We start from the raw sequence: 24,925 nt of genomic DNA on the forward strand, positions 1-24,925 counted from the left end.
GGGGAGAAAAAGGAGGAAACCCCCCCCCCCAAAAAATAAGAATCGCGATGGTTTAAAGATCCTGGCCCCGCTGAGACCGAAGCGTGATTCGAGAATCAGAGAGGAGACTGTGTGTCAGGCTATATTCCGAGGTTATGTCTAATCATTGTTTCTGCTAAATTCTGCCGCCTGTTCATTTAGGTGGACTCCAAAGAGGACCGGCACGGTACGCAGGAGGCTCGGTTCACGATCAGGGTGGACAAAGGAGGCACATCCCAGCAGAACTTGTACTGCTGCCTGTACAAGAGCCAGCGTGGGATCTACAGCGCCTTCAGCCCCTATCTGATACTGGACAGCCAAGAAGGTCTGTGTGTGTGAGTGTGTGTGTGTGTGTGTGAGTGTGAGTGTGTGTATGTGTGTGTTGAGAAAGAAAAAAAATAAAAACAGTATACAGCATCACAAAGTCTTTTGCGTACTGATACGCAGCCCAACATCTCACCTTTGGTCTGTGATTCAGTCTGTGATTTTTTTTTTGTCAGCGCGTCTGATAGTTTCAGCAGATTTCCTGCTATGGCCCTTCAGTATTTTCTCAGAACTTGGCTGCCAAGCGACGTAAATATAAAACCAAACTGCAGCGAGGGGTGAGGAAGTGGGGATTAGGTGGTGCTGACTCTGCATGGGGTATGCAATAATAAACAGGCTTATCTGGAGACGGAGCGAGGCAGGTGCTCTCTGCCGGTATCATGTTGTGATGTGCTTTGTGTAACATCCTGCACTTCATATAGAAACCGAACACACCCATACCCCCCCCCCCCCACACACATATCAGAGAGATTGTGCACCACTTTGTTGCACCGACGGTTGAATAAGGATGTGTGGCTTACAGTTGTGGCGAAGTAAAGCAGCGTTTAGAAAAAATAATCGTATCTCAGGGCTGACAGATAGGCATCAGGTGCACAGGGATAATTGTGCCAGGGCAAAAGTGTAATCTTGACTTTTCTCTTGAGTGTGTCCTCATTTGCGTGTGCTATCTGTCAGAGCCAAAATGCTATCAAAAAAATCAAACAAACAAAAAAAACCCTATGTGTCGCTATGGCAAAACGTCCACATCATTCTAACTCCCAACTCTCAGGTAATTCCCAACCCTATCAAATCTAGTGATGCAGCAATAATGTCACAGAAACAATTTTGGGTTTTGTTTTTTTCTTCTCATAGTTTTTGTGTTTACAGGAAAATATAACATGCCTGCCAAAATTAGTGGTCCCTGCATTCTGTCTGCTGAGGCGGCACGGTGGAGCGGTGGTTAGCACGGTCGCCTCACAGCAAGAAGGTCCTGGGTTCGAGCCCCGGGGTAGTCCAACCTTGGGGGTCGTCCTCTGTGTGGAGTTTGCATGTTCTCCCCGTGTCTGCGTGGGTTTCCTCCCACAGTCCAAAGACATGCAGGTCAGGTGATACGGCCAAACTAAATTGTCCCTAGTTGTGAATGTGTCGGCCCTGTGATGGCCTGGCAGCCTGTCCATGGTTTCTTCCTGCCTGCCACCCAATGACTGCTGGGATAGGCTCCAGCATCCCCGCAACCCTGAAAAGGATAGGTGGTCTGGATAATGAATAAAGGATGGATGTACTCTGCTGAGGCAGGCATAATATTTCTCAAGTTTTTTTTTTTTTACGTTTTCAAAGCAGAACCAATATAAATGAAGGTCATCGCACAATGACTTTCAATTCCTTTTGGAAGAATAGCGGCTTAAGGATCCACAGGTGGCAGACCAAAAACGGCATAGTTATCACTTTCCTTACTTTCCCTGCCTGTCCTTCTTCAGATGCCGCCCCTACCCCATCATCCTTCCCTGCTCCAGTCTTGACGGTGGAGCCCTCGAGCGGCCTTGTGAAGAGGGGCGACATCCTATCCTTCCACTGCTCGCTGCCCCCTCCCCTTCCCCTGTCTCAGCCCCAACGTGGCTCCAAACCAGTCTCCTTCCTTCTGCTGAAGACAGCTGGAGTGATTGGGGCACCTTCCATGGTCCTTCATCCTCAGGCCATCCAGGTGTCAAACTCCACAGACCAGCAAGGAGCCTTCAGCGTGGGGCCGGTGAGAGGAGGGGAAGGGGGTTCCTATACTTGCCTCTACCAGATCCCCAGAAAAAGAGCGACGGTCAATTCAACCTTCAGTAACACGATTCAAGTCACCATCGCAGGTTAGGATGCTTACTTGACAAAAGACAATATTTTTTCTGTCTTATTGACACCTGAAATACATCTGATATATTTGTCGTCACTAAATAAAATCTGTCTTGGGAAGCTCCGTGGTTGTCCATTTGTTGCAGTCCTGAAGCTCATTTACAGCATCTTACCTTTAAAAACACCTTTTTAAAATGACATAAAGCTTCCTCAGCCTACTAATCCACTTAGCAAATGTTTCTCCTGATCTTCCCTCCTGTCAGACTTGCTGCCTGCGCCCACCCTCATTCCCCAGCAGCAGGCGGGGGTACTGCATTTGGTATGCACAGGGTCACCCGCCTACCCCGGTGCCGTGTTCTCTCTCTACAAGGCCGATGAGAAAGTTCCTGTTGCCACTCACCATACTCCCACAACCCACCACCAGGCCATCTTCCCAGTGCCTGTCCAGGAGGCATCGTTGGTTTCCTACCAATGCCAGTACAGTGTCCTCCTCGTGAGGGAATGGAGTAACTCTGAACGTAGTCTCCCCACGGCTATATCCAAAGGTACAGTTGGGCGTCTATCAGAGGTGTGACTGCGGTTGGAGTATACATGTGTCTGTGTGGGAGGAAGTGAGCGAGAGAGAGAGAGAGAGCGAGAGAGAGAGAGAAAGGTTTTTGATTTTTATCTTACAAATCAGTGTTGTCAAAATCACCAGATTCCTTATCAAGTTTTACAACCATTCAGTCGCCCACATGTATGCATGTCTGCAGACACCGCCTTGAGCAGAACCCTTAGCAAAAGCTACATGGACTTTGCTCGAAGACTGACAGACCCCTTCGGCACTGCCACATCATTAGGGCACATCATCCCTTTTACCTAGTAGCAGTGGTTTAGACAGATGGCTAGCTTTCCCTGACCAACCAGAAAATTAGGCAATGCGCTAAACTGCCACCTCCTCCTCCTCCTCCTTCAAGATAAAGCACTATATAAATGTTATCTAACCACCCATCCATCCATCTGAACTGCTTATCCTGCTCTCAGGGTCGCGGGGATGCTGGAGCCTATTCCAGCAGCAGCAGGTGGGGAGACACCCTGGAAAGGCTGCCAGGCCATCACAGGGCCCACACACACACACACACACACACACACACACACACACACACACACACTCATACACACACACTCATACCTAGGGACAATTTAGTATGGCCGATTCACCTAACTTACATGTCTTTGGACTGTGGGAGGAAACCGGAGCACCCGGAGGAAACCCACGCAGACACGGGGAGAACATGCAAACTCCACACCGAGGACGACCATGGATGACCCACCAAGGTTGGACTACCCCAAGGCTTGAACCCAGGACCTTCTTGCTGTGAGGCAACCATACTAACCACAGCGCCACTGTGTTGCCCATAAATGTAATCTATTATTATTATTATTATTATTATTATTCTTGAGGTGGGAAGATGGAGATCTGAAACAGTAGAAGTTCCTTGCACTGGTTGGACAGAAAAAAAGTTCAAATTGTAAATGGCTGAATTTGAAAAACAAAAACAAAAAAAACAGGGAATACTTTCTAATATGACAATAGAATATAACAGTTATTGTTCAAAAAGAAATGCCATCTGACAAGCAGTCAAGCTATGCCAGCAAGCGATTTATCACCAGGGCCCAGGATGCTGTGTCCTCTTGGAGAGATCTCCTGACCACCAAGGGAAGAAGCACGGCATCGTCTGCAGCAGTCTTAATTTAAACACTACAGTGCTCCACCCTGCTGGTGTCTCCTACCAATGGAGCTCACACAAACTGCATAAGAAGGACTTCCCCTTTGCCTGGGCATATTTCCTGATTACGGTAGAACCACCTGCACCTCCCTGATGGACCCCTGCAGCAGCCTCAGTGAGGTCAAGTCCGGTCTGTTGGCTAAACCCCATCTGTTGGATGGGGGACAACAGCTGTTCTTCCTTAGTGATGCTTGAACGAGATGCCGTTTCAGAGGTATTCAGTGCACTGAGTTCACCGGGGGGGGGGGGGGGGAGATTATGTTATGAACAATAGGTCCCAACCATACGCACAGACATCGCAATACACCTGGTGTTTCTTCAGAAGGCCTTACTCTAACCCTGACCCCAATCCCCAACCATCAGGATTTATGTAGAGAAACCTGAAAAATTTGCATTTTCAGCAAATCCCGCAGTCAGAAAGAGCTGATGATCAAACTGCCAGCAGTCCACAGCAACACATCTGGAATTCAGATTCAAATATGGAGTATAGTTTTTCTGCTCCTTGGAGCACCTGTTAACCTATCATTGATTCCCACCCTGGGCAGGCAGGTTAAGGACAGCAGCCTCCAAATAATGATCACTAATGGTCCTGAACAAAGAAAAAAAATCGTTTTGACCTCTACAGAAACACCAAAGGGAGGGTTTAGTGCCGCCAGTCATTGCTGCAGGGAGGAGAAAGTTAACACCGAAAGTTAACGTTCAATTCTCTATGAAACCCCACCCCAGTATGAGTACTGAGAAGTCGTTAACACTGAAAGTTAGCTTTCAATTCTCTATGAAAACCCTAGTATGAGTAGTGAGAAGTCTAGCTCTCTCAACTCAGGTACACCGTAAGCGATGGTGACCATGCCTGTCACCTCTGCAGACCACCCAGTGACCTCCCTCCAAGCCCCGTGCTGGTTCTCCTGTTGACCCAGGGAATAGAAGCTTATGCAGATGCTGTCCTCTGATCCCTTACTGCATTGGTCTGGTTATCAGGAGAGAGAGAGAGAGAGAGAGAGCGAGAGTGAGAGCGAGAGAGAGATATTAACATAGTATGCAATACATAGTAATGTTTGTTTTTTCTTTTTATCTTTCAGGGGTTTCACCTCCTTTTCCACCAGGTAGAACCAACACGATCTCTTGTGTATCTTAACCAATCATCTTGCCAAATGTGATTTCACCTCTAGTCCACGTTGACCATCTCGAAATTTAAAATCCCCTTAATACTTTAAGATTAAACGTACATAGTGCCAAAAAATATACACCCCTATTAACACACAGTTATGCACAGTACAGGGAAATGCATCACATAGGGTATAGGTGGCAGATTTTGCTTTTCATTTTGTGGCTTATCGTCGAATGTCAGATGATGTCTTCTTCCGAAGTAGCATCTTGCACATTATGAGTTGCAACGCCTGCTGCTTTCGCAGGTATGGATTTGCCGCTGGTGATGGGATGTTTCTCAGCGGTGGTGCTGTTCTTCTTTGCACTGGTGCTGGTAGTAGTCATGGCACACAGGAAAGGTACCTATACACGTCCATCACCTATCCCACATATTGCCACTTTCTCTCAGCAACATAAACATGTGCTTATGTTTGGATTTGTAAATGGCTGCAGAACGTCCTTTGTGAAACTTTCCTGTTCTCTCTTTTCCTTGCAATGCAATTCTGAAGTGAAAGCAGCTGCTGACGAAAAGAAGAAAAGGTACATTATTTTTCGCTGTTGACTCATCATCAACACAAGCGTATCTTTGTTTGTTTTGCCATCGTTGCGCAACTTGTCCTCCTCAAGTTGTGCTTATCTACCGCTTCTCTAAACATCCTCTAACGCTGCCCATTCACCATTTCAAGTTGTTAGGTATGCAGGGGGAGGGGGGGGAGGTGCTGGCACAGTGCCTCAGCACAATGACATCATCTTAATTGAGGATGTGGGTATTTGTAACCAAACGGAAACAGGGATTTCCACCTCATATCCTAACCCCACCTTTTTTGTTGATCAATCTTTGGGTTATCAAGTGTTATTGTCATCGCATCTCGTGCATCACATGCATTTTCAAAGACTTGCTAGTGTTGCTGACCTCTGTGTGTTGCACTGCTCAGGGAGGAAGCACAGTTCTGGAGCACAGCTCATAATAACGACCACCTCGTTGGTGAGTACCCCCTCACGTATCGTTCATCCCTCACTTTCACCCAGTCAGCTACTTTTGATTTCCTTTCACTCAGCTTCCTCTATCTTGTAACACAGAATTTGATCAAAGATGCTCAGTAATTTCATTTATGGATGTTTTTGCAGACCTGAAACTCAGACGAGCAAGTTTCACCGCTCAGGTAAATAGCACCTCTCTGATATGCATGGCCGGGTGAGAATCAGTTATTACAGAGGACGACTTCGTTTTGATTCTACTAGAGCGTCATCATGCATTATTTACTCCGTACTCCTCAACTATGTACTATTTCAGCCCATCTTTCAATGAACGTGCAGCACCTTATTTCAATAAACTTAGCTACTGGGATCTAAATGTGACAAATTATTAGTGTACAGAGACCTTGAGCCGACACTATCCTGAATTTTCTCGTTGCTAAATCTGCCAACTGTTCTGTGCCCCCCCCCCAGGGGCGCTTCCAGGATTTGAGGACATTCAGGGCTTAGCCCGGACTGCTGTAGGGGAGTCCGGGGGGGTCCTCTCTGGAAAACTTCTTGATAAACAAGCTCTAATTTGATGTTTTTATGCACTCTGGCACCTTATTTACATTCAAAGTACATGTCTTAATCATTGAAAAAATGAAATGTGTACCTCAAAAACTGTTAAGCTCCAGATCAGATTAATCATGAATTGTGATGTTGAAAATATTAGTAGTTGTTAGTATGAATGAGTCGTTACCGTTTTATGGAAATTTGATTTATTTACGAGAAACCCCCTCCCCCTTCATCACGATTGTAGGTGGCCGAATCCAATTCATATTGTAGCGAATTCGGGGGGCAGTCCGGGAGACCGTCGCCACAGCCGGGACGCGAACCTATGTCTCCCACTCCGCAAGCGACAACGTTAACCAGTCGACTAAGAAGTCTCGCCCGTTAGTCAAGGACCAACGTGTCTACTTATCCATGCATGTTACAATATTATAAATCAACAGGCAATTTCAACCATTAATGAAAAGTTACGCCAGTTGGCTAAATTCTTACCCTTCCTTTTCTTTTGGAAAAATCCAAAAAGATTGAGTTGTTTTTCCTGCACGCGCCGCCATTTCCTCCCCTGCTCGTCTTTTCTCGCGTTAACTTGTGTCACGTGACTCGGCGCTGACGATCACACCCTCATATGTATGCGGACGCTCGCCGCATTCACACACACACACACACACACACACACACACACACACACGGATTTCGTTTAGAGACCTGCATTTATTTGGACAAGCTGTTGTATTACGAAGACTATCGGACATTCACACACGTTACGTTTTTTGTCGGGCTTCACACAGGCTCAAATGTAAAATTATATTCGGGGCTACACTCAAAACGTTGGGGGCTTAAGCCCCGACAAAATGACGTGGCGACGCCGGTGGACGGAGGTTTCCACTCGTATCCAGTTGTGATATGAGACAGATCAGTTTGCTGTGTACACGCGAGCACGCACACGCACACGCACACACACACTGCACTGTCAAGCTGGCCTGTCTCTCATTAGCTGTAGTCACTCCCACATTTATGGGCTTGATTTAAGGCACGTCATCAGGCTAAAGGTTCTCCCCGGGCTCGTTCTATCTACTGTTACAGCATGAACACTCAGGGAATGTATAACGGCACTGTCATTAATTTGGGCTAAAATTAACTGGCTATCATTAGAGGAACTACGCATTTGTAGATCCGTCATACTCTCCACAGCCTTGAACAGCGTCTTCTGTCTACGTCCTGCCAGTCAGGCTTATTGATGCTGCAGGGCAACTGGGCCATGCTGGCAACAGTTGTAATGATGTTGATGTTTTGGTCGGTGAGGCCGACGTTTGTCACCCACGTTGTTTGGGGTGTTTTGCACCCCGTGGTGATGCACTTGCTGCAGTAGAAAGGCTTGATCTTGATTTTACTTTTGAAATGTAACCCAAAAACTCTTACTGTAAATGAAGATTTCTCTCTCTCTCTCTCTCTCTCTGTGTGTGTGTGTGTGTGTGTGTGTGTGTGTGTGTGTGTGTGTGTGTGTGCGTGCGTGCGTGCGTGCGTGTGTGTGTGTGTGTGTGTGTGTGTGTGTAGGGCTGGGCCAGTGAGAAGACAACCACAGAGAGGCTCTCCAGATCTCCTTTATGGAGCCCTCTCTCCACATTTGAGAGCCCAGCTTTTAACTGAAGCTTCTTTCATTGGTGTTGTTTTGTTTGTTTCTTTTTATTTGTATATTTCTGTCTGCCTGTCTGTCCTTCTCTTTTTCTCTTACTTTCTTTACTGGGCTGACCCTGCCGTGTGCAAATGCAGCATCACAGGAGGAAAGGAAATAACATGATTGACAAAACGACAACGAAATGACCCAATTTCCTGTTTGATAATCCTTATGAAGTTTGGGAGAGGAAATGACGTCTTGCTCCGTGTTGCACGACTCCTGACGCAACGGAAGAAGAAGCCCCGTTCACTGTCAACACGGAGGTTCTGTTTTGCAGTAGAATCCGTCTTTGTTGCGGTTCTGTGTCGACTCAATAAATTGTTTTGCATATGACCATAGAAAGATCATTCCTTCATGCGAGTGGCCTCTATTTTGAAGAGGGAACAATCCGATACTCTCGTTATCGGAGCGGGCTTGCATGGGGTTTTGAATATGCTCTCATACTATGGTCAGCCCTCTATTACATAATTCCTCCTGCCTCTCAGATATGGACCGGAACACACGTGCTGGGTGAGCCCTGCTGGGGGTAGAACAAACGCTTTGAGGCAACGCATACTGTCAGCAGGACCATTTCGTCGTGCGCTTTCGGCAACCGGCCTGGAGAGGGCGCTCGTTAGACATGGTAAAACAGCCGCGGCGCAGCGCAGGAGGGCGGATAAGGATACTGCTTATCAGATTTTGAGCTGATTCATAACGCGGTGCACAAATACAAATACTGCATTCCTGAACTCTAGTACGGCAAGGGGGGTCCTGGGAGGTCACGCAGGTAAGCTGGGCAGAGGCGGCCAGAGGGGGCGTACCCCTTCCGTGGAGGCACAGACAGACAGGCGTGTGTCATACCTGGGGGTACTCTTGGTTTTGCCCCAGTACACGAGTCAGATGTGTTTATTTTCAGACAGCGTGACAGCAAACGGATGTGGTTAAGACTTGTCAGCAATGTGTGAGACGGAGTCAGAGAGTTAAATCTATCTATCTATCGATCCATCCATCCATCCGTCCATCCAGATAGATAGATAGATGGATCGATGGATAGATAGATACAGATATAAATGTACCATCTCTCTCTCTCTCTTCCCCACACTGGAACATGTGTTGTTTGTTTACCTGTAAGAAGTACAAGGGCCTCCTTAACTACCCCCACCTACGTGGGCGTATAAACAGATAGCAATAAATGTCAGCTCTCCTTACTGACAATACTCACCTGTCTGACCATCCAGGGGAGAAGCGATAAGGAGCCCGGGAGATAAGAATTCCCTATCGTAACGAACCGGACGACATCTTATTATGCTTCCACGCCACCTCGGCGGCTAAAGTTCACTCCCCCTGTGTGCGCGTGCGTGCACACGCATGAGTTTGTGTAGGCATGCATAAGTGAATGATGATTCATCTTGAACGCTCCATCCAATCAGATGAAATGTGCCCTGCTGATAATCAGGGGGGGGGAAATGTTGCCCTTTTAATCTCATTCCAGGCCGTATTACCAAAGTACTCTGCTATGGGCAACCATGGGTATGCGGAGGCCGGATATGGGATGGCCCTTCAACATTAATCTGTGACTAGATTTAAGCAGCACACCAGCAGAGTGATATCGCTTCATCCGATGCGGCGGACGCTCCGTACATACTGAGTAAACTGAATTGATGTTGCAGGTGTAATCGAACCGAGGAAATCAGTTGGGTACAATTGTTACGGCTATGCCTGATTATATTTGTGGCTTGTAAAAAAAAAATCTATAATCACACACACATAATAGAGTTAAGCAAATATTTGGAAAGGCTCTTGCACTTTCAAAGGTTTTTACCTTCCGGGGAGACCTCAGAGCAATACCAGCCAGACGGCCTTGCATTATGATTTATGCCCGGTTGGACGAGGGCAGAAGGCCAAAATGAGTGAGTATATAAACAATATATAAATAACACACACACACACACACACATATATATATATATATATATATATATATATATATATATTTTATATATATAATATATAAATAGTAGTATATCCATCCATCCATCCATTATCCAAGTCACTTATCTGAAGCTGGAGCATATATAGTATATATATAGTATATATAGTATATATATAGTATATATATATAGTATATACTATATATATATTATATACATACATACTATATATATACACATACTATATATATATATATATATATATATACTATATATACATACTATATATACATACTATATATATATATAGTATATAGTATATAGTATATAGTATATAGTATATAAATAGTAGTATATATCCATCCATCCATTATCCAAAATGCTTATCCTGCTGTCAGGGTCATAGGGATGGCTGGAGCCTATCCCACCAGTCACCGGGCAGCAGGCAGGGAGACACCCTGGACAGGCCGCCAGGCCATCACAGGGCCAACATAAACATATAGTATATAAATAGTAGTATATATAGTATATACAGTATATAAATAGTAATATATAAACTACACGTTGAGAGCATCAGGTATGACACTGGTCCCCACAATAAGAGCCAGCCAAGATCTGATCTGGCAGAATAAAACACAGACGCCATAGAGAGAGACACGTGTGTACCCGGCTAATGATGTCTGGCTGGGCATGTCTGCAGCATCATCATGTCAATAACGCACATTTAAGGACGTGCTTCATGCTCTCTCAGAGTATTCATTGTTCTCTAACAAACGAACCGATAATGAAGGAGCCCGTTCCTGCAGAGAACACGGGAGAAGGTGTTATCCATGCATCCAAGCAGCGCTTCCTGCAAGATATCTGGCACGCATTTGTGTTAATTTGCTTTGGTTCGGGTAAACCACTCTATATCTTTTCTTATTTTTTTTTAACATCAAAAGCACAGAATGCAACCACACCTACATAGCGACGTCGTGAGTGTGGAATATCTCCGAGCTCACCCCTCTATTACTGTAGGGTGACTATAAATTCACAAAGACACGCGCAATTATACCAGCATGCAACACAGACGACTGTTCTCGTTTCAGCGTCCCTGATGCAGCGGAGCTCAGAGCAGTGCAGCCGGGGACTGCATGGTAATGACATGTTTTGCATGGCTTCCCCGAATTTAGACTGAACAATTAGCCGCCTTTCACAGTCAGCGCCGCTGGAGCGCAATTGTTTCAAGAGGGCTTTTCGGCATCTTGGGTTACATTACATACACACACACACACACACACACACACACACACACACACACACACACACACACACACACACACACACACCATTCTGAGGAAGTGCACCAACACAAAATCACATACGCATACACACACACACACACACACACACACATACACACACGTATGCTCACATGCACACACATTCACATCGAGATGTAAAGTATATATAGTATATAAGGTGCTCCAGTGATATGACAAATAATGCATGAGGCCAAGTACACTTGCATCTCTGCACACATGCACAGATTATGCACCTCAGGGTACGCACAGACACGCGCATGCACACACACACGCCGACACATACAAATACCTCCACTCAATTCCCCCCCTTCTCTTCTTGACAAAGAGCCATTACAAGAGCAGCAGCTAATCCTATAAATGCTGAGTCCCTCACACAAAGCCGCCTCGGGGATAGTTTGGGAAAGTACTTATAATGAAATCTCATGGAAATTAGTTCGAAGCCAGGAAGTGAAATAGACCGGTGCAACGGTTAAAGGTTAACACACCATTTAAAAAAAATAATTCTGATTTTCACACATGGTTGAGGGTTTGACAACTTGGGGCCATCAATACTTGCAGAGTCTTTGGGTTCGAGGAGTTGTGTCGGGGTCACCACGTTTGAGAGCGTGCACATCGCATCTAATAATCAATATTTGATCGGGATTCTCCTCTTAGGTTATGAGAGGCTTTGAAAAGGTCCCCATGCTGTGCCAAGGTCTTATGTTAGCATTGCTGTAGTTCAGCTTGGTTTTTATAACTCGGGTGCTATATAATTTGCTTTAAACCAACACGTCAGTGATAGTACACCATTAAAAGTCCACCATGCTTCCAGTAGCACAGCAGTCTTTTGAGGAATAAAGCCTATTAATAATTTTCGGCACTTAAGTTGCCATGACAGCACACTGGGCAGACCATAATAACGGTGTCACTGGGCTGCGTCCAGTCAGAGGGAGATAATGAATTATTCACAAGAGATTGGGGGCTCACTAAAGCATGGACTATACTGCACACACACACACACACACACACACACACACACACACACACACACACACACACACACACACACACACACACACATATATATATATATATATAAACATTTATGCAAACAAATGTTCGCACGCACACACACCCTAAAGCCCAAATACATGTATAGCAATGCAAACGCAATTCTAGTCTCCCTCTCTCTCTCTCTCTCTCTCTCTCTCTCTCTCTCTCTCTCTCTCTCTCTCTCTCTCTCTCTCTCTCTCTCTCTCTCTCATGCAAGTGACAAACCACCTCTTCACACCAAACACTTCATTCCTATTGACCAGCATCGTGCAACGTGGTCTCCATGGAGACCAATATGGCCTCCGTTTGTGTGACAAACCCACATGAAAAGACAAGGTGCAAGTCACGTGACGGCTGGGAAGTCAGCGCGGCGTTTTATATCTTCCACGTGAATTAGTTTCACTCCGCGCCCCGGCCGGGACAAACGCTATGACGTCACCTCGGCAGCTGCGCTAGCTGTAGACTTTTAGTTTCGGTTAGGGATACTAGATGTTATATGAAGACTCGTGACGAAACACCAGCCCCCAGAATCTGACATTTTATCTTTATGAGACTTAAACCGTAAAGGACATTAAATATAAGGGATGATACTGAACGGTGCATCGAGAGTTTTATATGAAAATAACACATTCGGGGCGTCCGGGTGGCGTAGCGGTCTATTCCGTTGCCTACCAACTCAGGGATCGCCTGTTCAAATCCCCGTGTTGCCTCCGGCTTGGTCGGGCGTCCCTACAGACACAATTGGCCGTGTCTGCGGGTGGGAAGCCGGATGTGGGTATGGGTCCTGGTCGCTGCACTAGCGCCTCCTCTGGTCGGTCGGTCAGGGCGCCTGTTCGCGGGAGGGGGATAGCGTGATCCTCCCACGCGCCACGTCCCCCTGGCGAAACTGTCAGGTGAAAAGAAGCGGCTGGCGACTCCGCATGTATCGGAGGAGGCATGCGGTAGTCTACAGCCCTCCCCGGATCGGCAGAGGGGGCAGAGCAGCAACCGGGACGGCTCGGAAGGGTGGGGTAATTGGACAAATACAATTGGGGAGAAAAAGGTGGGAAAAGAAAAAAAAGAAAATGACATATTTACCATTTGATGAATGAGACTGTCACAAACAGCTATTCTCTTGAGCATTTGTGGGACACATTTTGTTGGGACTTTGTCTGAAATTAAAGATAGGCTAGGTTTGGACTTTTGGACAGATCGCTTTATTGCACTACATCCATGCATTAATCATCAACAAAAGAGGCATTTAGGTCATACTGTCAGTCTGTATGTCCTGTCCTGTAACAAGGGGATGATATCAAGCTAACATATCTGCAATCAGGGCAGGGTTTGAATTGTGCGTTCTTCCTCACGTAGAATCAACACCGTTTTCAGTTTTAATCACAATGCCTTTTAGACAGACATTTTTATAATTCTGCAAAAAAAAAAAAAACAGAAGATAAGTTCAATGGAAAAACAGAAACAGAAAGTGGAAAGTTGCTAAAATGGGCCAGATGTACCAGCATATAAAATTACTGCTGCAACTTCAGCTTATCAAAAGACACAACGTCTCTTTAGTCATACTTTAAATTTTCATCACTAGACACAAAATGAAACTCAATTCAACTCCGCCACCAAATAATAAATCACACTCTTGTCTTTCTTAAAAAAAAAATCTAAAACCGAGGAGGTTCAATAAGGTTCCCTAAATCAAACATTTCTACTTGTTTTAAGTGCAGTATAACTATAATCTCACGATGCACGTTCTCTGATTCATTAACCCTGGGGTTTTCCAGCTAGGTCAGCAGTACTTTCCACCTCCTCTCCAAACCTCCAGCATGGCGGAGTGCTTTGCCACTTCCAGCCAACAGACGTCCATGAGGTGTTCTCCTCAGAGCACCATCGTCTGCTCCTTCTCTGGGGAGGCCTTCGGGCTTTTCAGCTCTCCGCCAGCCTGTCCCCTCATTTGCAAGCCATTCTTTGTGTTATTCCCTCAATGCCTTTTCTCTCCCTTACTCTGTGTTCTTCTCTTTGTCCTCCCATCAGAGTCCTCCCCTGCTACATTACCCAGCCTGGACGTTGTCCTCCTCATTGCGTTCACAGTCTCTCAGTCTGAAGTTAACTTTTCCTCCCACCTTCATTTCAGCTATCCTCTCTGTTCCTTAGTCCTCCTCCCCATTCCCGTTGACCAGTCCTGACTCCCAGCGCTGCAGCAGAGCGGTCCTCCTCCTGGGGGTCCGCGGAGACAAGACGGCCTGGATAGAAGGAGACAGGACAGGAGCGATGATCAGAATCATCTTTATTGGCCATGTAGGTTTGCGCAAACATGGAATTTGACTCTGGTTTTGTGGTCCCGTGCAGGTGAAAGGAGGATGAAAGGAGGAGCAGATGTCAGGAGAGATATGGGGGAGAGAGTGGGAGAAACACGGTGGGGGAGGCATCAAATATGAAATAGAGGAGGTAAATTAAGGAACGGGGCAACAAACAGAGGTGCAAAAAAGAGAGAAACAGATGTCTGTCTTCCCAACGGTCATCTCCTGGACCAACGTCTTTCGCTCAGTCGTTCAAAGGGTGGTGAGTGCATCTGTGATCTGAAGCCATGTTCAGTATAAGTAAGTCAAGAGCTGAGGCTATCTCTCTGGCAGACCTTCATCTTGCTTCTATTTTTTTGTGTTATCTGTTATCAGCAACTACGTCTGTGGAGAGAGGAGATAACCAACTAGGCAAAGATGGGAGCGAGAGAGAGGGGGAGAGAGAGAGAGAGACTAAGAAGGATCAGAGCGAAACATCGCTAATGCCAATTCCACACTGCAGTGTGCAGCTAAGGCCCAGCGTAGCACAACATGCCAACGCCAAACTGATCCACAGCGCTTAAGCTTAACATAGCTGTGTATGCTAATCGGAGACACAACCGTTTCAAAGAGATACAAGACCCCCGAGGCAGACAGCCTCCAGGGTCCGGCAGCCCAGGACTGTCTATGAACCCCTCTTTCTCTTCTGTGTTGTGTACAATCTCACACACACACACACACACACACACACACACACACACACACACACACACACACACACACACACACACACACACACACACAGTTCATATCGGCAAATATAATCTCCATACTGTAAATACAGTACTTAATCAGATGTTCTTGGGCAATATAAAAAAAGGAAATGTTTCGCCTGCATGATAGCTGATAGCATCGCGCCTCCCCCTTTTGCAATCCATTACAGTTCTAGATAGCATCCCTGGTTTTTTAAGTATTTAAGGAGTGTTTTTTATTTTTTGGAGGAGAGGGGGGCAGCTTAAACCTTAAAGGCAGCATGCAACCCCCCCCTTTTTTTTCTTCCCAATTGTATTTGGCCAATCAGCCCACTCTTCCGAGCCGTCCCGGTCGCTGCTCCACCTCCTCTGCCGATCCGGGGAGGGCTGCAGACTACCACATGCCTCCTCCGATACATGCGGAGTCGCCAGCCGCTTCTCTTCACCTGACAGTGAAGAGTTTCACCAGGGGGATGTAGCGCTGCCAAACAGGCGCCCCAACCGACCAGAGGAGGAGTTAGTGCTGCCACCAGGACACACACCCACATCTGGCTTCCCACCCGCAGACACGGACAACTGTGTCTGTAGGAACGCCTGACCAAGCCGGAGGTAACACGGGGATTCGAACTGGCGATCCTCATGTTGGTAGGCAACGGAATAGACTGCTACGCTACCGGGACGCAACGTGCAGCTTGTATCGTCACACGACCCCCAGCTCAGGTCCCTCAGTTAAAGACCCTGTGTGATCGTGGCCCATGCCTTGTCTCGGTAGTGTTCTCCAGAGACTCTGAGAGGGGATGTGATTTGTCTAGATTTTCATGTCCCAATCCAAGTCTACCAATTACAATGGGGTACAAAAAAAGGGGGGGGGTTGATAAGATGTGAAAATTACTAACCAGAAATCCATAACCCTTCTCTATGTTATGACAAAATAATCTTAAAACGAATGGAAAGTGTTATGAACAGTGTGCGGTCCTGGATAAATGTCATGACCACAAATAGACCGGCAATACTGGTTTACCTCTGATCGGTTCGCGTGCTCTTCCTCTGCCTGGGCTGGGGGCCAGCAGCCCAACTTGCCAAGAGACTGGGGAGCTGGAAGACAAAACAAAAAAAAAAAAGATGTGTGCATTGGGTTAATTCCCCTGTGATCTACATCCTTCTCTCTGTTGTCTTGGCTATGGAGAAATAAAGCACGATGACTAAACCAAAAAAGTAAACAACGATGGAAACAAACCAGCAGAAGATTAGACTAGTCAGATAAACTGATCGGACAGAAAGCAAAATTGCAAATCGTTGGAGCAAAACAAAACTAGATGTCATCGACGAAAAAGGAAAGAAAGAAGAAGAAATAGGTTACGCAACCCATTATCTACAGCCCATTGTTCCACGTTCATTTCCCAGCAGGGAGCATGACAGGTTGACAGGTCCTGGCACACCCTGGTAATAGTTCAGTTGTCCAAGTCTCTCTGACTGGCACTGGCACAACACTCATGCACCCCCACCCCAACAGACACACACACTGTGACTAAGGGCTTTTTTCCCCCTCATTGCTACTTTTGGCAGTTGATTCGACAAGCCGGAGGCCATATTTATTTCTGAGTTACTGCATTGTATTTCTGTGTTAGCTAGCAAGCTAAAGTCTAGGGAGAGAAGTCATTGCTGCTGACGGCTAACACTTTTTACAACAGCTGATTTCAGTAGTACCACTGTTTTGGGCCTATTGAGCCTATTTCAGGGTTTTTACATCATCTTACACACACACAGGTATACGAATACGGTACACATGAAGATACACATGACTCACAGACACACACACATACTATATGTATGCGTCTGGTATATGAGTAAATGTGAGTGTATATATGTAACCACCACCAATGATGCACTAACCTGTGGGGTGTCCGGCTCCCTCCATGGACAGCGAGGCCGGTAGGTCAGGAGTTTTCAATCTGTTTAGTGGGGAAGGTATCGGAGAGCTCGGTCTCTCTGTGCTGACCCGCCTCCCCTCCTCGCCGCCACCTTCTCCCCCACCTCCTCCTTCTCCTTCTCCCCATCCCCCTTCTACGACCCCTTTTGCCCCATACATGCTGTTCCTTTGCTTGCGAAGCTCCCTCTCCCTCTCTTGAGCCTCCCGGATATCCTGCTCCACTTTGACCACAGCTGTGGAGGAGCGCAGCTTGAAGAAAGGGTTCTCTTTGGGAAACCCCTCCTCCTCCTCCTCCTCCTCCTCCTCTCTCTGTACTTCTTCTACTTCCACCATCACCACCTCCTCTTCCACTCTCCTCACACTTCTGTGGTGTTCTCTTCTGCTGGCGGGGGAGGTGGGAACATTTCCGGCGTCGACCACAGTGAAGGCCTCCATCTGTTTTAAAGAGTGTGAGCTGTGGATGGGTTGCTGATGTCTGGAGGTGTCCAGGATTTGGGCTGGATGACCGAGATGATTCTCAAGGATGGTTATCTGGCATCCCGTCCCTTCAGACAGGCTTGGTCCTCTGGGAGTGTTAGATATAAAACCTACATCCCTGTCCGACTCAGGCACGGGACTCTGTGTATGACACTGCAGGTCTGTGCTCCGTCTGCTCCCCACAAATGAGCCTCCTACGCTGGATGGTAACGACGATCCATCCTCCTGTTTTTCCAGGGTGGGGAGATCATTAGCCGAGGCCCAGGGTGAGACTTTACCCCCACTGGGGAGTGTTGAAGACTTGCCCTTGGGCTCCTGGAATGCCTCAAAAAGCTGTTTCCTCTCCTTGAGCTGACGGACTGTGCCTTTGTCATAGCAGCCAGGGACCTTTCCAAGTTTGACCAGAGCCTGTTCTCTCTGGGCCTCGGCATCGATCTCCCACTGCATCTTTTTCCCAGCAAACTGTCTTTCTTTCCCTTGGCCTCTCTCAGGCAGCCCCTGGGGGAGTATAGATTTCCTTAAAGAGATCTTGATGTACTCCGGGGTGGTGGGTGGAGTCTGGAGCCCCCTGGACCTTCGCAGGCTGTACTCGCGTTCAACGGCTCGTCGGATTTCCCTTTCAATGGGGGTCTCCTTGGCCGGAGGAGTATCGGTGTCTGCACTCCCCTCCAAAGTGCTGCATGGAGAAAAGTCTGCGGATAGCCCGCTGTCACTCTGGCTGTCATCAAATGAGTTGCTGTCCATCCTGGAAAATCTGTCGTGTCTAGAAGCAGATACAGAGCTAGATTTTTCCATTGTCCTCTGCTGGTTTTTGAAATATTCTATCACTCCTCCTGTATGTTTTTCTTTCACTGCCTTGCCTGTATCAAGTCTTCTCTCCCTGTGTCCTTTCTCTTCATCTGGCTGCCTGCTTTCTCCCTCGCTCTTTTTCCCCGCCCCACTGTTCCTTTCTCTCACAAGTGGAACACAACCACTGCCTTGAGGACCTGCTGCGCTCTGATTGGCTGTCTCCATGGAAATGGTTGACAAAGGTGGAGGCACCTGGCTGAGCACCTGTTGTGCCTTTTCCTGATTCTCTCCCCCGAGGGTATATTCAAACTGGCCCCTGAGCTGTTGCACCCCCTGCTGTTGGTATGAAGTAACGGCAGGCTGGGTTGACTCTGGGTCTCTGTCACTGCATGCTGAGGAGACTCCAGAGGCAGAAAGCTGCAGAGGCTGCTGATCGGTGCCATCTAAACTGCTGCAGTCCAGTTTTCCAGTATGCTGCCAAGTGGAAAATATGTTCTCGTGCTTAAAATCCACATTCACCTCCTCTTTCACCTCCTCCTCCTCCCCTTCATCAGCAAATGGAGGGGAATGGATGCTAAATATGTCATCCGAGTTCACTTTGCCTGAGGATGGATGGATTGCAGGTGGATTCATTTCAGCAGCATCCCCTGATGAATTGTGTCCGCATCCACCGCTGTCCAAACTGTGTGGTAATGATGCTATCTGTGCTTCCTGTGTTGTCTTCCCAGCTATTTGCACACGATCACCTGTTGTCTCATCGTCTGTCGACTCAAAAGCTCTGCTATCCGGCTCAGAGAGGTGGGGTGACAGTGGCCATTCCTGACTAATCTGGGTATCGAAAGATATAATGTCTTCCACTGGGTCTGATATGACTTCCAAGTCACTGATACACTCTGCAACCTCGCTCTCCTGGCTGGAAAAGCCCTCTGTCTCAGCCGCTTCCTCTGTCTGCGAGGCATCAACAGGGGGAGTGGGTTGGAAGATATCCTCAACTAGATTTAGAGACCCTTCAGATTCTTTACGAGGGGGTAATCTGTCTGGCTGCCTTTTTGGAGCCCGTTCTAATTCTGATCCCATCTCCTGTGTTTGCCAGGGGCGATCCTGACTCATACTGACGGGTTCCTCATATTCCATTTTGGGAGCATCAGCGGTTTTTCTAATTGTCGAGAGTTCAAGGTTCTCCTGCACAGTTTCTTCTAGAAGGATATCAATGTCTTCTTCAGGTTCTGCCCTGGGGGCCTCTTTACTTGCGAGAGAGAGCTTATGGTCTCTGGCAGTGTCCGACTCACCCTCTGTCCACGGTTCACTGACCCAGTCATCCAGTGAGTCTGCAGAAGCCTGCCTCTGGCAGGGCCCGGGCTCCATCATCACTAGGAGATGAGATTGTTTTGTCTCTGCTAACCTGGAATAGCTCAGGTCAGTCTTCCCCTTCTTGCCAGTGAGAGCAGAGGGCTGCAGAGGGGAAATGGGGAACAACAACGTGATTAGCATAGTTCAACAATAAACATGCCCACCACCTTTATAATCCGTTATTTCAGCGCAGGGGGGGCAACAGAGTAATTGGAGTATTTACAGAGGGAATGAATCAACATATTTACTGGGACCTCTACTGTAGAATAGTCTCAAAACAGAGGGCACTATGCAATCAGAATGCTGCCTCCGTTTCTCTTCCAAGTCGTCTTGTTTTGTAAAGTATGTGAAATGCTGAGCAGATGAACCCACACCTGCCATGGAAAACAAGACTAGGTCAAAGTCTAGAATGGCTGGAGCGTGTATGGTCAATGTTGGAAATTGTTGCCAATTTATTAGAGGAACAGTCGGTGGTAGTGTCTATATTAAATGTTCATCTGCAGTTTTCTGTAGTGGTCTGAGTAATAGCTGTTGTTAAAGTGTACTGAAGTAGCAGATCACATGACAAGGTTAAGCTACGTTATAAAAAGGTTATAAATGCAGTTCCAAGAAAAACACTTTCACTCATATCTTGGATGTTTATTTGAAAGAGAACCTAATTTAACTGTAACTATTCTAATTATCTGTTAGCACCCCCTCCTCTTTCATCTGTTTCTATCTGCGGATGTCTCGTTGTTTCTAAGACTCGCTCTGCACTGACAGGAGAATTCACCCAGAATGCATTTCGGCCGCTGATCGCGCCATGGATTGCGCATCACTTGCAACCGCCATCTGCCCCGTCTCAAGGTCCGAGTACCAAAAGATGTTGCGCTCATGATATTACAGCGCAAACACGCCCGTCAACTTCCGCAGCTGAGCGCAATCTGCCCTGGTTTTGTGTCTGATTGTAATTATCCCTGTGGCAAAATATAAATGGTGGCTTCGCGCCAAGAACACGGCGGGCAGGCTCGATGGGCTTCATGCATTAATGTTTTTCTCTTATATTTGTTCTTGCAAAAAAAGTAATAAGGGGAAAATAAGGAAATTCTACGCGGGATTCATGGAAGGTGCGCACCGGCCACGTGTGTTCTTACCCACCTGAGTAGGTTGATGAATTGCGTTTGATCTGAAATCGGATGCGCGTGCCAGGCACTTTGTAATTAGCATAAAGAAGCGCCCCAATAATAAACCTATATATAGGCAGCAGACTTAAGTGCCGCGTGCAAACCAGCAAGGCACTGTGATTTGACAGGCAACGGACAGACAAAAGGAAGAACAAAGGGGACACACGCTTAACTTTGCTTTCCATTTATTCCGCAAAACACTTAAAGCAAGGAACGTTTGCCCATGCTCTTAAATGAAAACAACATTCAAAATGTCTAATTGTTTAAACAAAATCTTAAAATATATAAAATATTCAATACTCAATTGTTAGATTAAAGTGCAATATGAGGCATGATACATTCTTCCTTGAAATTATGAAAATTATTAATTTTGCAATTAATCCGAGGTTCACATGCGTGCCGAACCGGGTGTGGGGGGGGGGGTGATCCGTACAGATCACGGATCAACTACATTACACCACTTTTTTTCATCATCACTATTAATATATTACAGCACAAAACGCAAGTTGGCTTTTGTGCGTATTGACTTGTATGGTCTAGGGCAGTGGGATGTACGCAAGTATTGATGAATACCACTGTAAACTACTAATAAGACACGTTAGCCGAGTGGTTAGTGATGTCGCCTTGTGGCGCAGTACATCCCGTATCGAGTCCCGCACCGGTCAAGAAAATAACCGGTTACATTGGTGGCAGCGGTGGGATCCGGAAGTGTGCAGATCCTCAGAAGTCTCTTCGGACCGCGGGAAGAACAAAACGCGAGGGCGCGCTTCCGGGGAGGGTGACGACTGTAAACTACTAATAAGACACGTTAGTCCCTAACTAACGGGTCTGGCCCTTTAGCCGAGCGGTTAATGATGTCGCCTTGTGGTGCAGTACACCCCGTATCGAATCCCGCACCGGGCAAGAAAATAACCGGTTACACCACAAAAGTTGTTAAATTGTTCAATCTGTGCGCACGCATGATTCATTCATGGGGCAACACGTCATCAAGTATAGCAAAAATTGCTTGAACTGGTGTGACTACGGATGAATAGACTCGCTAGCCCTTGGCTAACGGGTATGACCCTTTAGTTGACTCGTTAACGTAGTCGCCCGTGGTACGGGAGACCTGGGTTCGCGTCCCGGCAGCGGCGGTTCCCCAGCTACGCCCCGAATTCGTTTCATAGGTGTCAGAAGTGGGATGGTGACACCGTGAGGCCATCTGAAGCGCGTGCGCCCAAAGGCGTGAGGGAGCATGCTGTTCCCGAAGGAGGAGGGTAGTGTAACGACTACGGACGAATAGCGAGTCGGGCCCTTTAGTCGACTGGATATCGTTGTCGCCCGTGGCCCGGGAACCGTCTCAACCGGGACGCGAACCCGGATTTCCTGCACCACGGGCGACAACGTTAACCAGTCGACTAAGGGGCTCGACCTGTTAGCTAAGGGCTAGCGAGTCTATTCGTCTGTAGTCGTTACACTACCACCCTCCTTCGGGAAGCGCGTCCTCGCACTTCGTTATACCAGCCCCTGTAATGATCTGGGCCCTCTGGCTATGTTAACTTATAACATTAATAAAGCAAGGACGACTTCTCTCGTTTTGGGTGTTTATTCACCGACCGGATTCCCACTGACGTTGTTACGTACATCAAGTGACTTTGTTGTGGCGCTACGGAAAGCCGTAAGGGACATTAGCAAATCAAATCTTACTAGCAAATATTACATCTCCCTTTTTCTGAAAAGTGCTGCTTTCTCTGCAGAGATACAGACCACGTTGAGCACGTTTATAAGCAAATACAATCTTAATAAGAAAGAATATGAAAGTGGATTTCTTATATAACTGGACTGCAACAAAGTAGTGTAAAACATTTCCTTCACTGTCTAAATGTGATACCGTAATAACATTTCATCTTTTTTTTTCATTTCATTACTGGTAACTGCAAACAGCAGGTAGGTACACAAGGTAAGTGAACGCTGTAAATATTTCTTTTCAAAACATAGCAGGTATAGTACAGGTTGGTGTAAAATTCTCTCTTTTTTTAACATTCATAAGTCAAGGATTTGTCTTGGTTTGATCGTGCGACCTGACCTCGTGGTGTAACCAGGCTGTGTGTCTGGTTGTCGCTGATTGTTCGTGTCTGGAGGTTCAGCATGCTCTTGCTGATGGGCTTGTGTGTTGTTGTTAACGCTGGTAACAGTCTGCTGTGAAGTGTGTGTGTGTGTAGTGTGAGTGTTCACTCTGCTTTGTCGCAGGTGTTGACGGTTGCGTTGGTAGATCTGACCTTCTTTGGTTTGGATGTGGTAGCTCCTGTCTGTGTTTGCTGGTCTTTCCACAGTTGCAGGTCTCCAGGATCCATCCTCCTGCCGGAAGCGGATTGGTGTGCCTGCGGGCAGGTGGGGCAGAGGTTTGGCTGTTCGGTTGTAGTATGCCTGCTGGCGCTGTTGACATACCTCTCTCCTTTTGTGAACATCCTCCTGACTGGCGATCTGTGGCTGCAGGTGTTTTGCTGTTGATGGGAGAATGGACCGCAGCCTCCGACTCATCAGTAGCTGTGCCGGTGATTTCAGGTTGTCCACCGGTGTGTTGCGATACTCCAGTAAGCTCATGTAGGGGTCTTTGTTCTCAGCTTTGGCTTTGTCCAGGATGCGTTTGGCCGTCTGGACAGTTTTCTCGGAGAGGCCGTTGCTCTGTGGGTAGTGGGGGCTTGTGGTGGTGTGTGAGAAACCCCATGTCTGTGAGAAGTTGCGGAACTCACCAGAGCTGTAGCACGGACTGTTGTCGCTGATGATAGTCTCGGGGATTCCGTGTCGAGCCATTGCTGCTTTCAGCTTCATGATGACGGCAGATGAGGTGCAGCTGTAAAGTCTCTCTAGCTCGAAGAATCTGGAGTAGTAGTCCACAGTGACTATGAAGTCCTGTGAGTTCCATGTGAATAGGTCTGTGCCTATCACTTGACACGGCCGCTCGGGTATGGCGTGTGACATCATTGGTTCCTTTGCATTTGCGCTGCGCCGTTCTTGGCATATGCTGCAGTCTGCTACCGCATCCTCGATCTGTTTCCCCATGCCAGGCCAGAACAGTAAGTCTCTTGCTCGGCATTTGCTTTTTTCCACGCCAAGGTGGCTGGCATGGATGCGCTGTATCATGTCCTTGCGAAGCTTTTGGGGGACAATGATTCTCTCACCTTTGAACAGGATACCGTCCGTTTCTGAGATTTCTGCTCTGTGGTTCCAGTATTCTTGGATGCTGGGCGGGCACTTTTTCTTTGTGTCTGGCCAGCCAGTGAGTGTGGCTCGTCTGAGTGCGGTGAGCTGTGGATCTTGCGCTGTTTCCTGCTTGATTTCTGTGAGTCTTGTGTCGCTCACAGGGATGTTGCTGAGGACTGTGTGCACTTGGGCCTCCATCCTTTCGTGTAGGTCACTGTCGTGGTGTTCTATTGACTTGCGTGACAGTGTGTCGGCCACCGGTATGTCCTTACCGGGGCGGTGGATGATTTGGATGTCGTATTTTTGGAGCGCCAGGATCATCCGTTGCAGCCGGGGTGGTGCTGCTGCCAGTGGCTTTTTTAGTATTGCCTCCAGAGGCTTGTGGTCTGACTCCACAATCACTTTTCGTCCATACATGTACTCGTGGAACCTCTTGCAGCCGAAGACCACAGCGTAGAGCTCCTTCTCTATCTGTGCGTAGTTTTCTTCAGTGCTGT

General features: G+C 47.2%; 1 protein-coding gene and 1 long non-coding RNA gene across 3 annotated transcripts in view; one reads left to right on the top strand and one right to left on the bottom strand.

The window, feature by feature from the left end:
- Positions 1–8,602, top strand: part of LOC130113440 (immunoglobulin superfamily member 1-like) — a 10,014-nt gene extending 1,412 nt beyond the window's left edge. For both annotated transcript variants that reach the window (XM_056281040.1, XM_056281041.1), the window contains exons 3-11: positions 181–343; positions 1,800–2,174; positions 2,421–2,702; positions 5,006–5,029; positions 5,339–5,431; positions 5,582–5,612; positions 6,008–6,057; positions 6,201–6,235; positions 8,154–8,602. In XM_056281040.1, coding sequence (XP_056137015.1) covers positions 181–343; positions 1,800–2,174; positions 2,421–2,702; positions 5,006–5,029; positions 5,339–5,431; positions 5,582–5,612; positions 6,008–6,057; positions 6,201–6,235; positions 8,154–8,246 — 1,146 coding nt within the window. In that variant the 3' untranslated portion in view covers positions 8,247–8,602. The remainder of the gene's footprint in view (positions 1–180; positions 344–1,799; positions 2,175–2,420; positions 2,703–5,005; positions 5,030–5,338; positions 5,432–5,581; positions 5,613–6,007; positions 6,058–6,200; positions 6,236–8,153) is intronic.
- A 5,109-nt stretch (positions 8,603–13,711) lies between these two features.
- LOC130113471 (uncharacterized) lies at positions 13,712–17,554 on the bottom strand. The gene is made up of 3 exons (XR_008810294.1): positions 17,430–17,554; positions 16,558–16,631; positions 13,712–14,748 (listed from the first exon to the last, which is right to left on the bottom strand). It is a non-coding gene; the product is annotated as an uncharacterized LOC130113471 (long non-coding RNA).
- Between the last annotated feature and the right edge of the window lie 7,371 nt (positions 17,555–24,925).

The sequence above is a fragment of the Lampris incognitus genome, chromosome 5 (genome assembly GCF_029633865.1).
Source record: "Lampris incognitus isolate fLamInc1 chromosome 5, fLamInc1.hap2, whole genome shotgun sequence".
In the NCBI taxonomy this organism is placed as follows: Eukaryota; Metazoa; Chordata; class Actinopteri; order Lampriformes; family Lampridae; genus Lampris; species Lampris incognitus.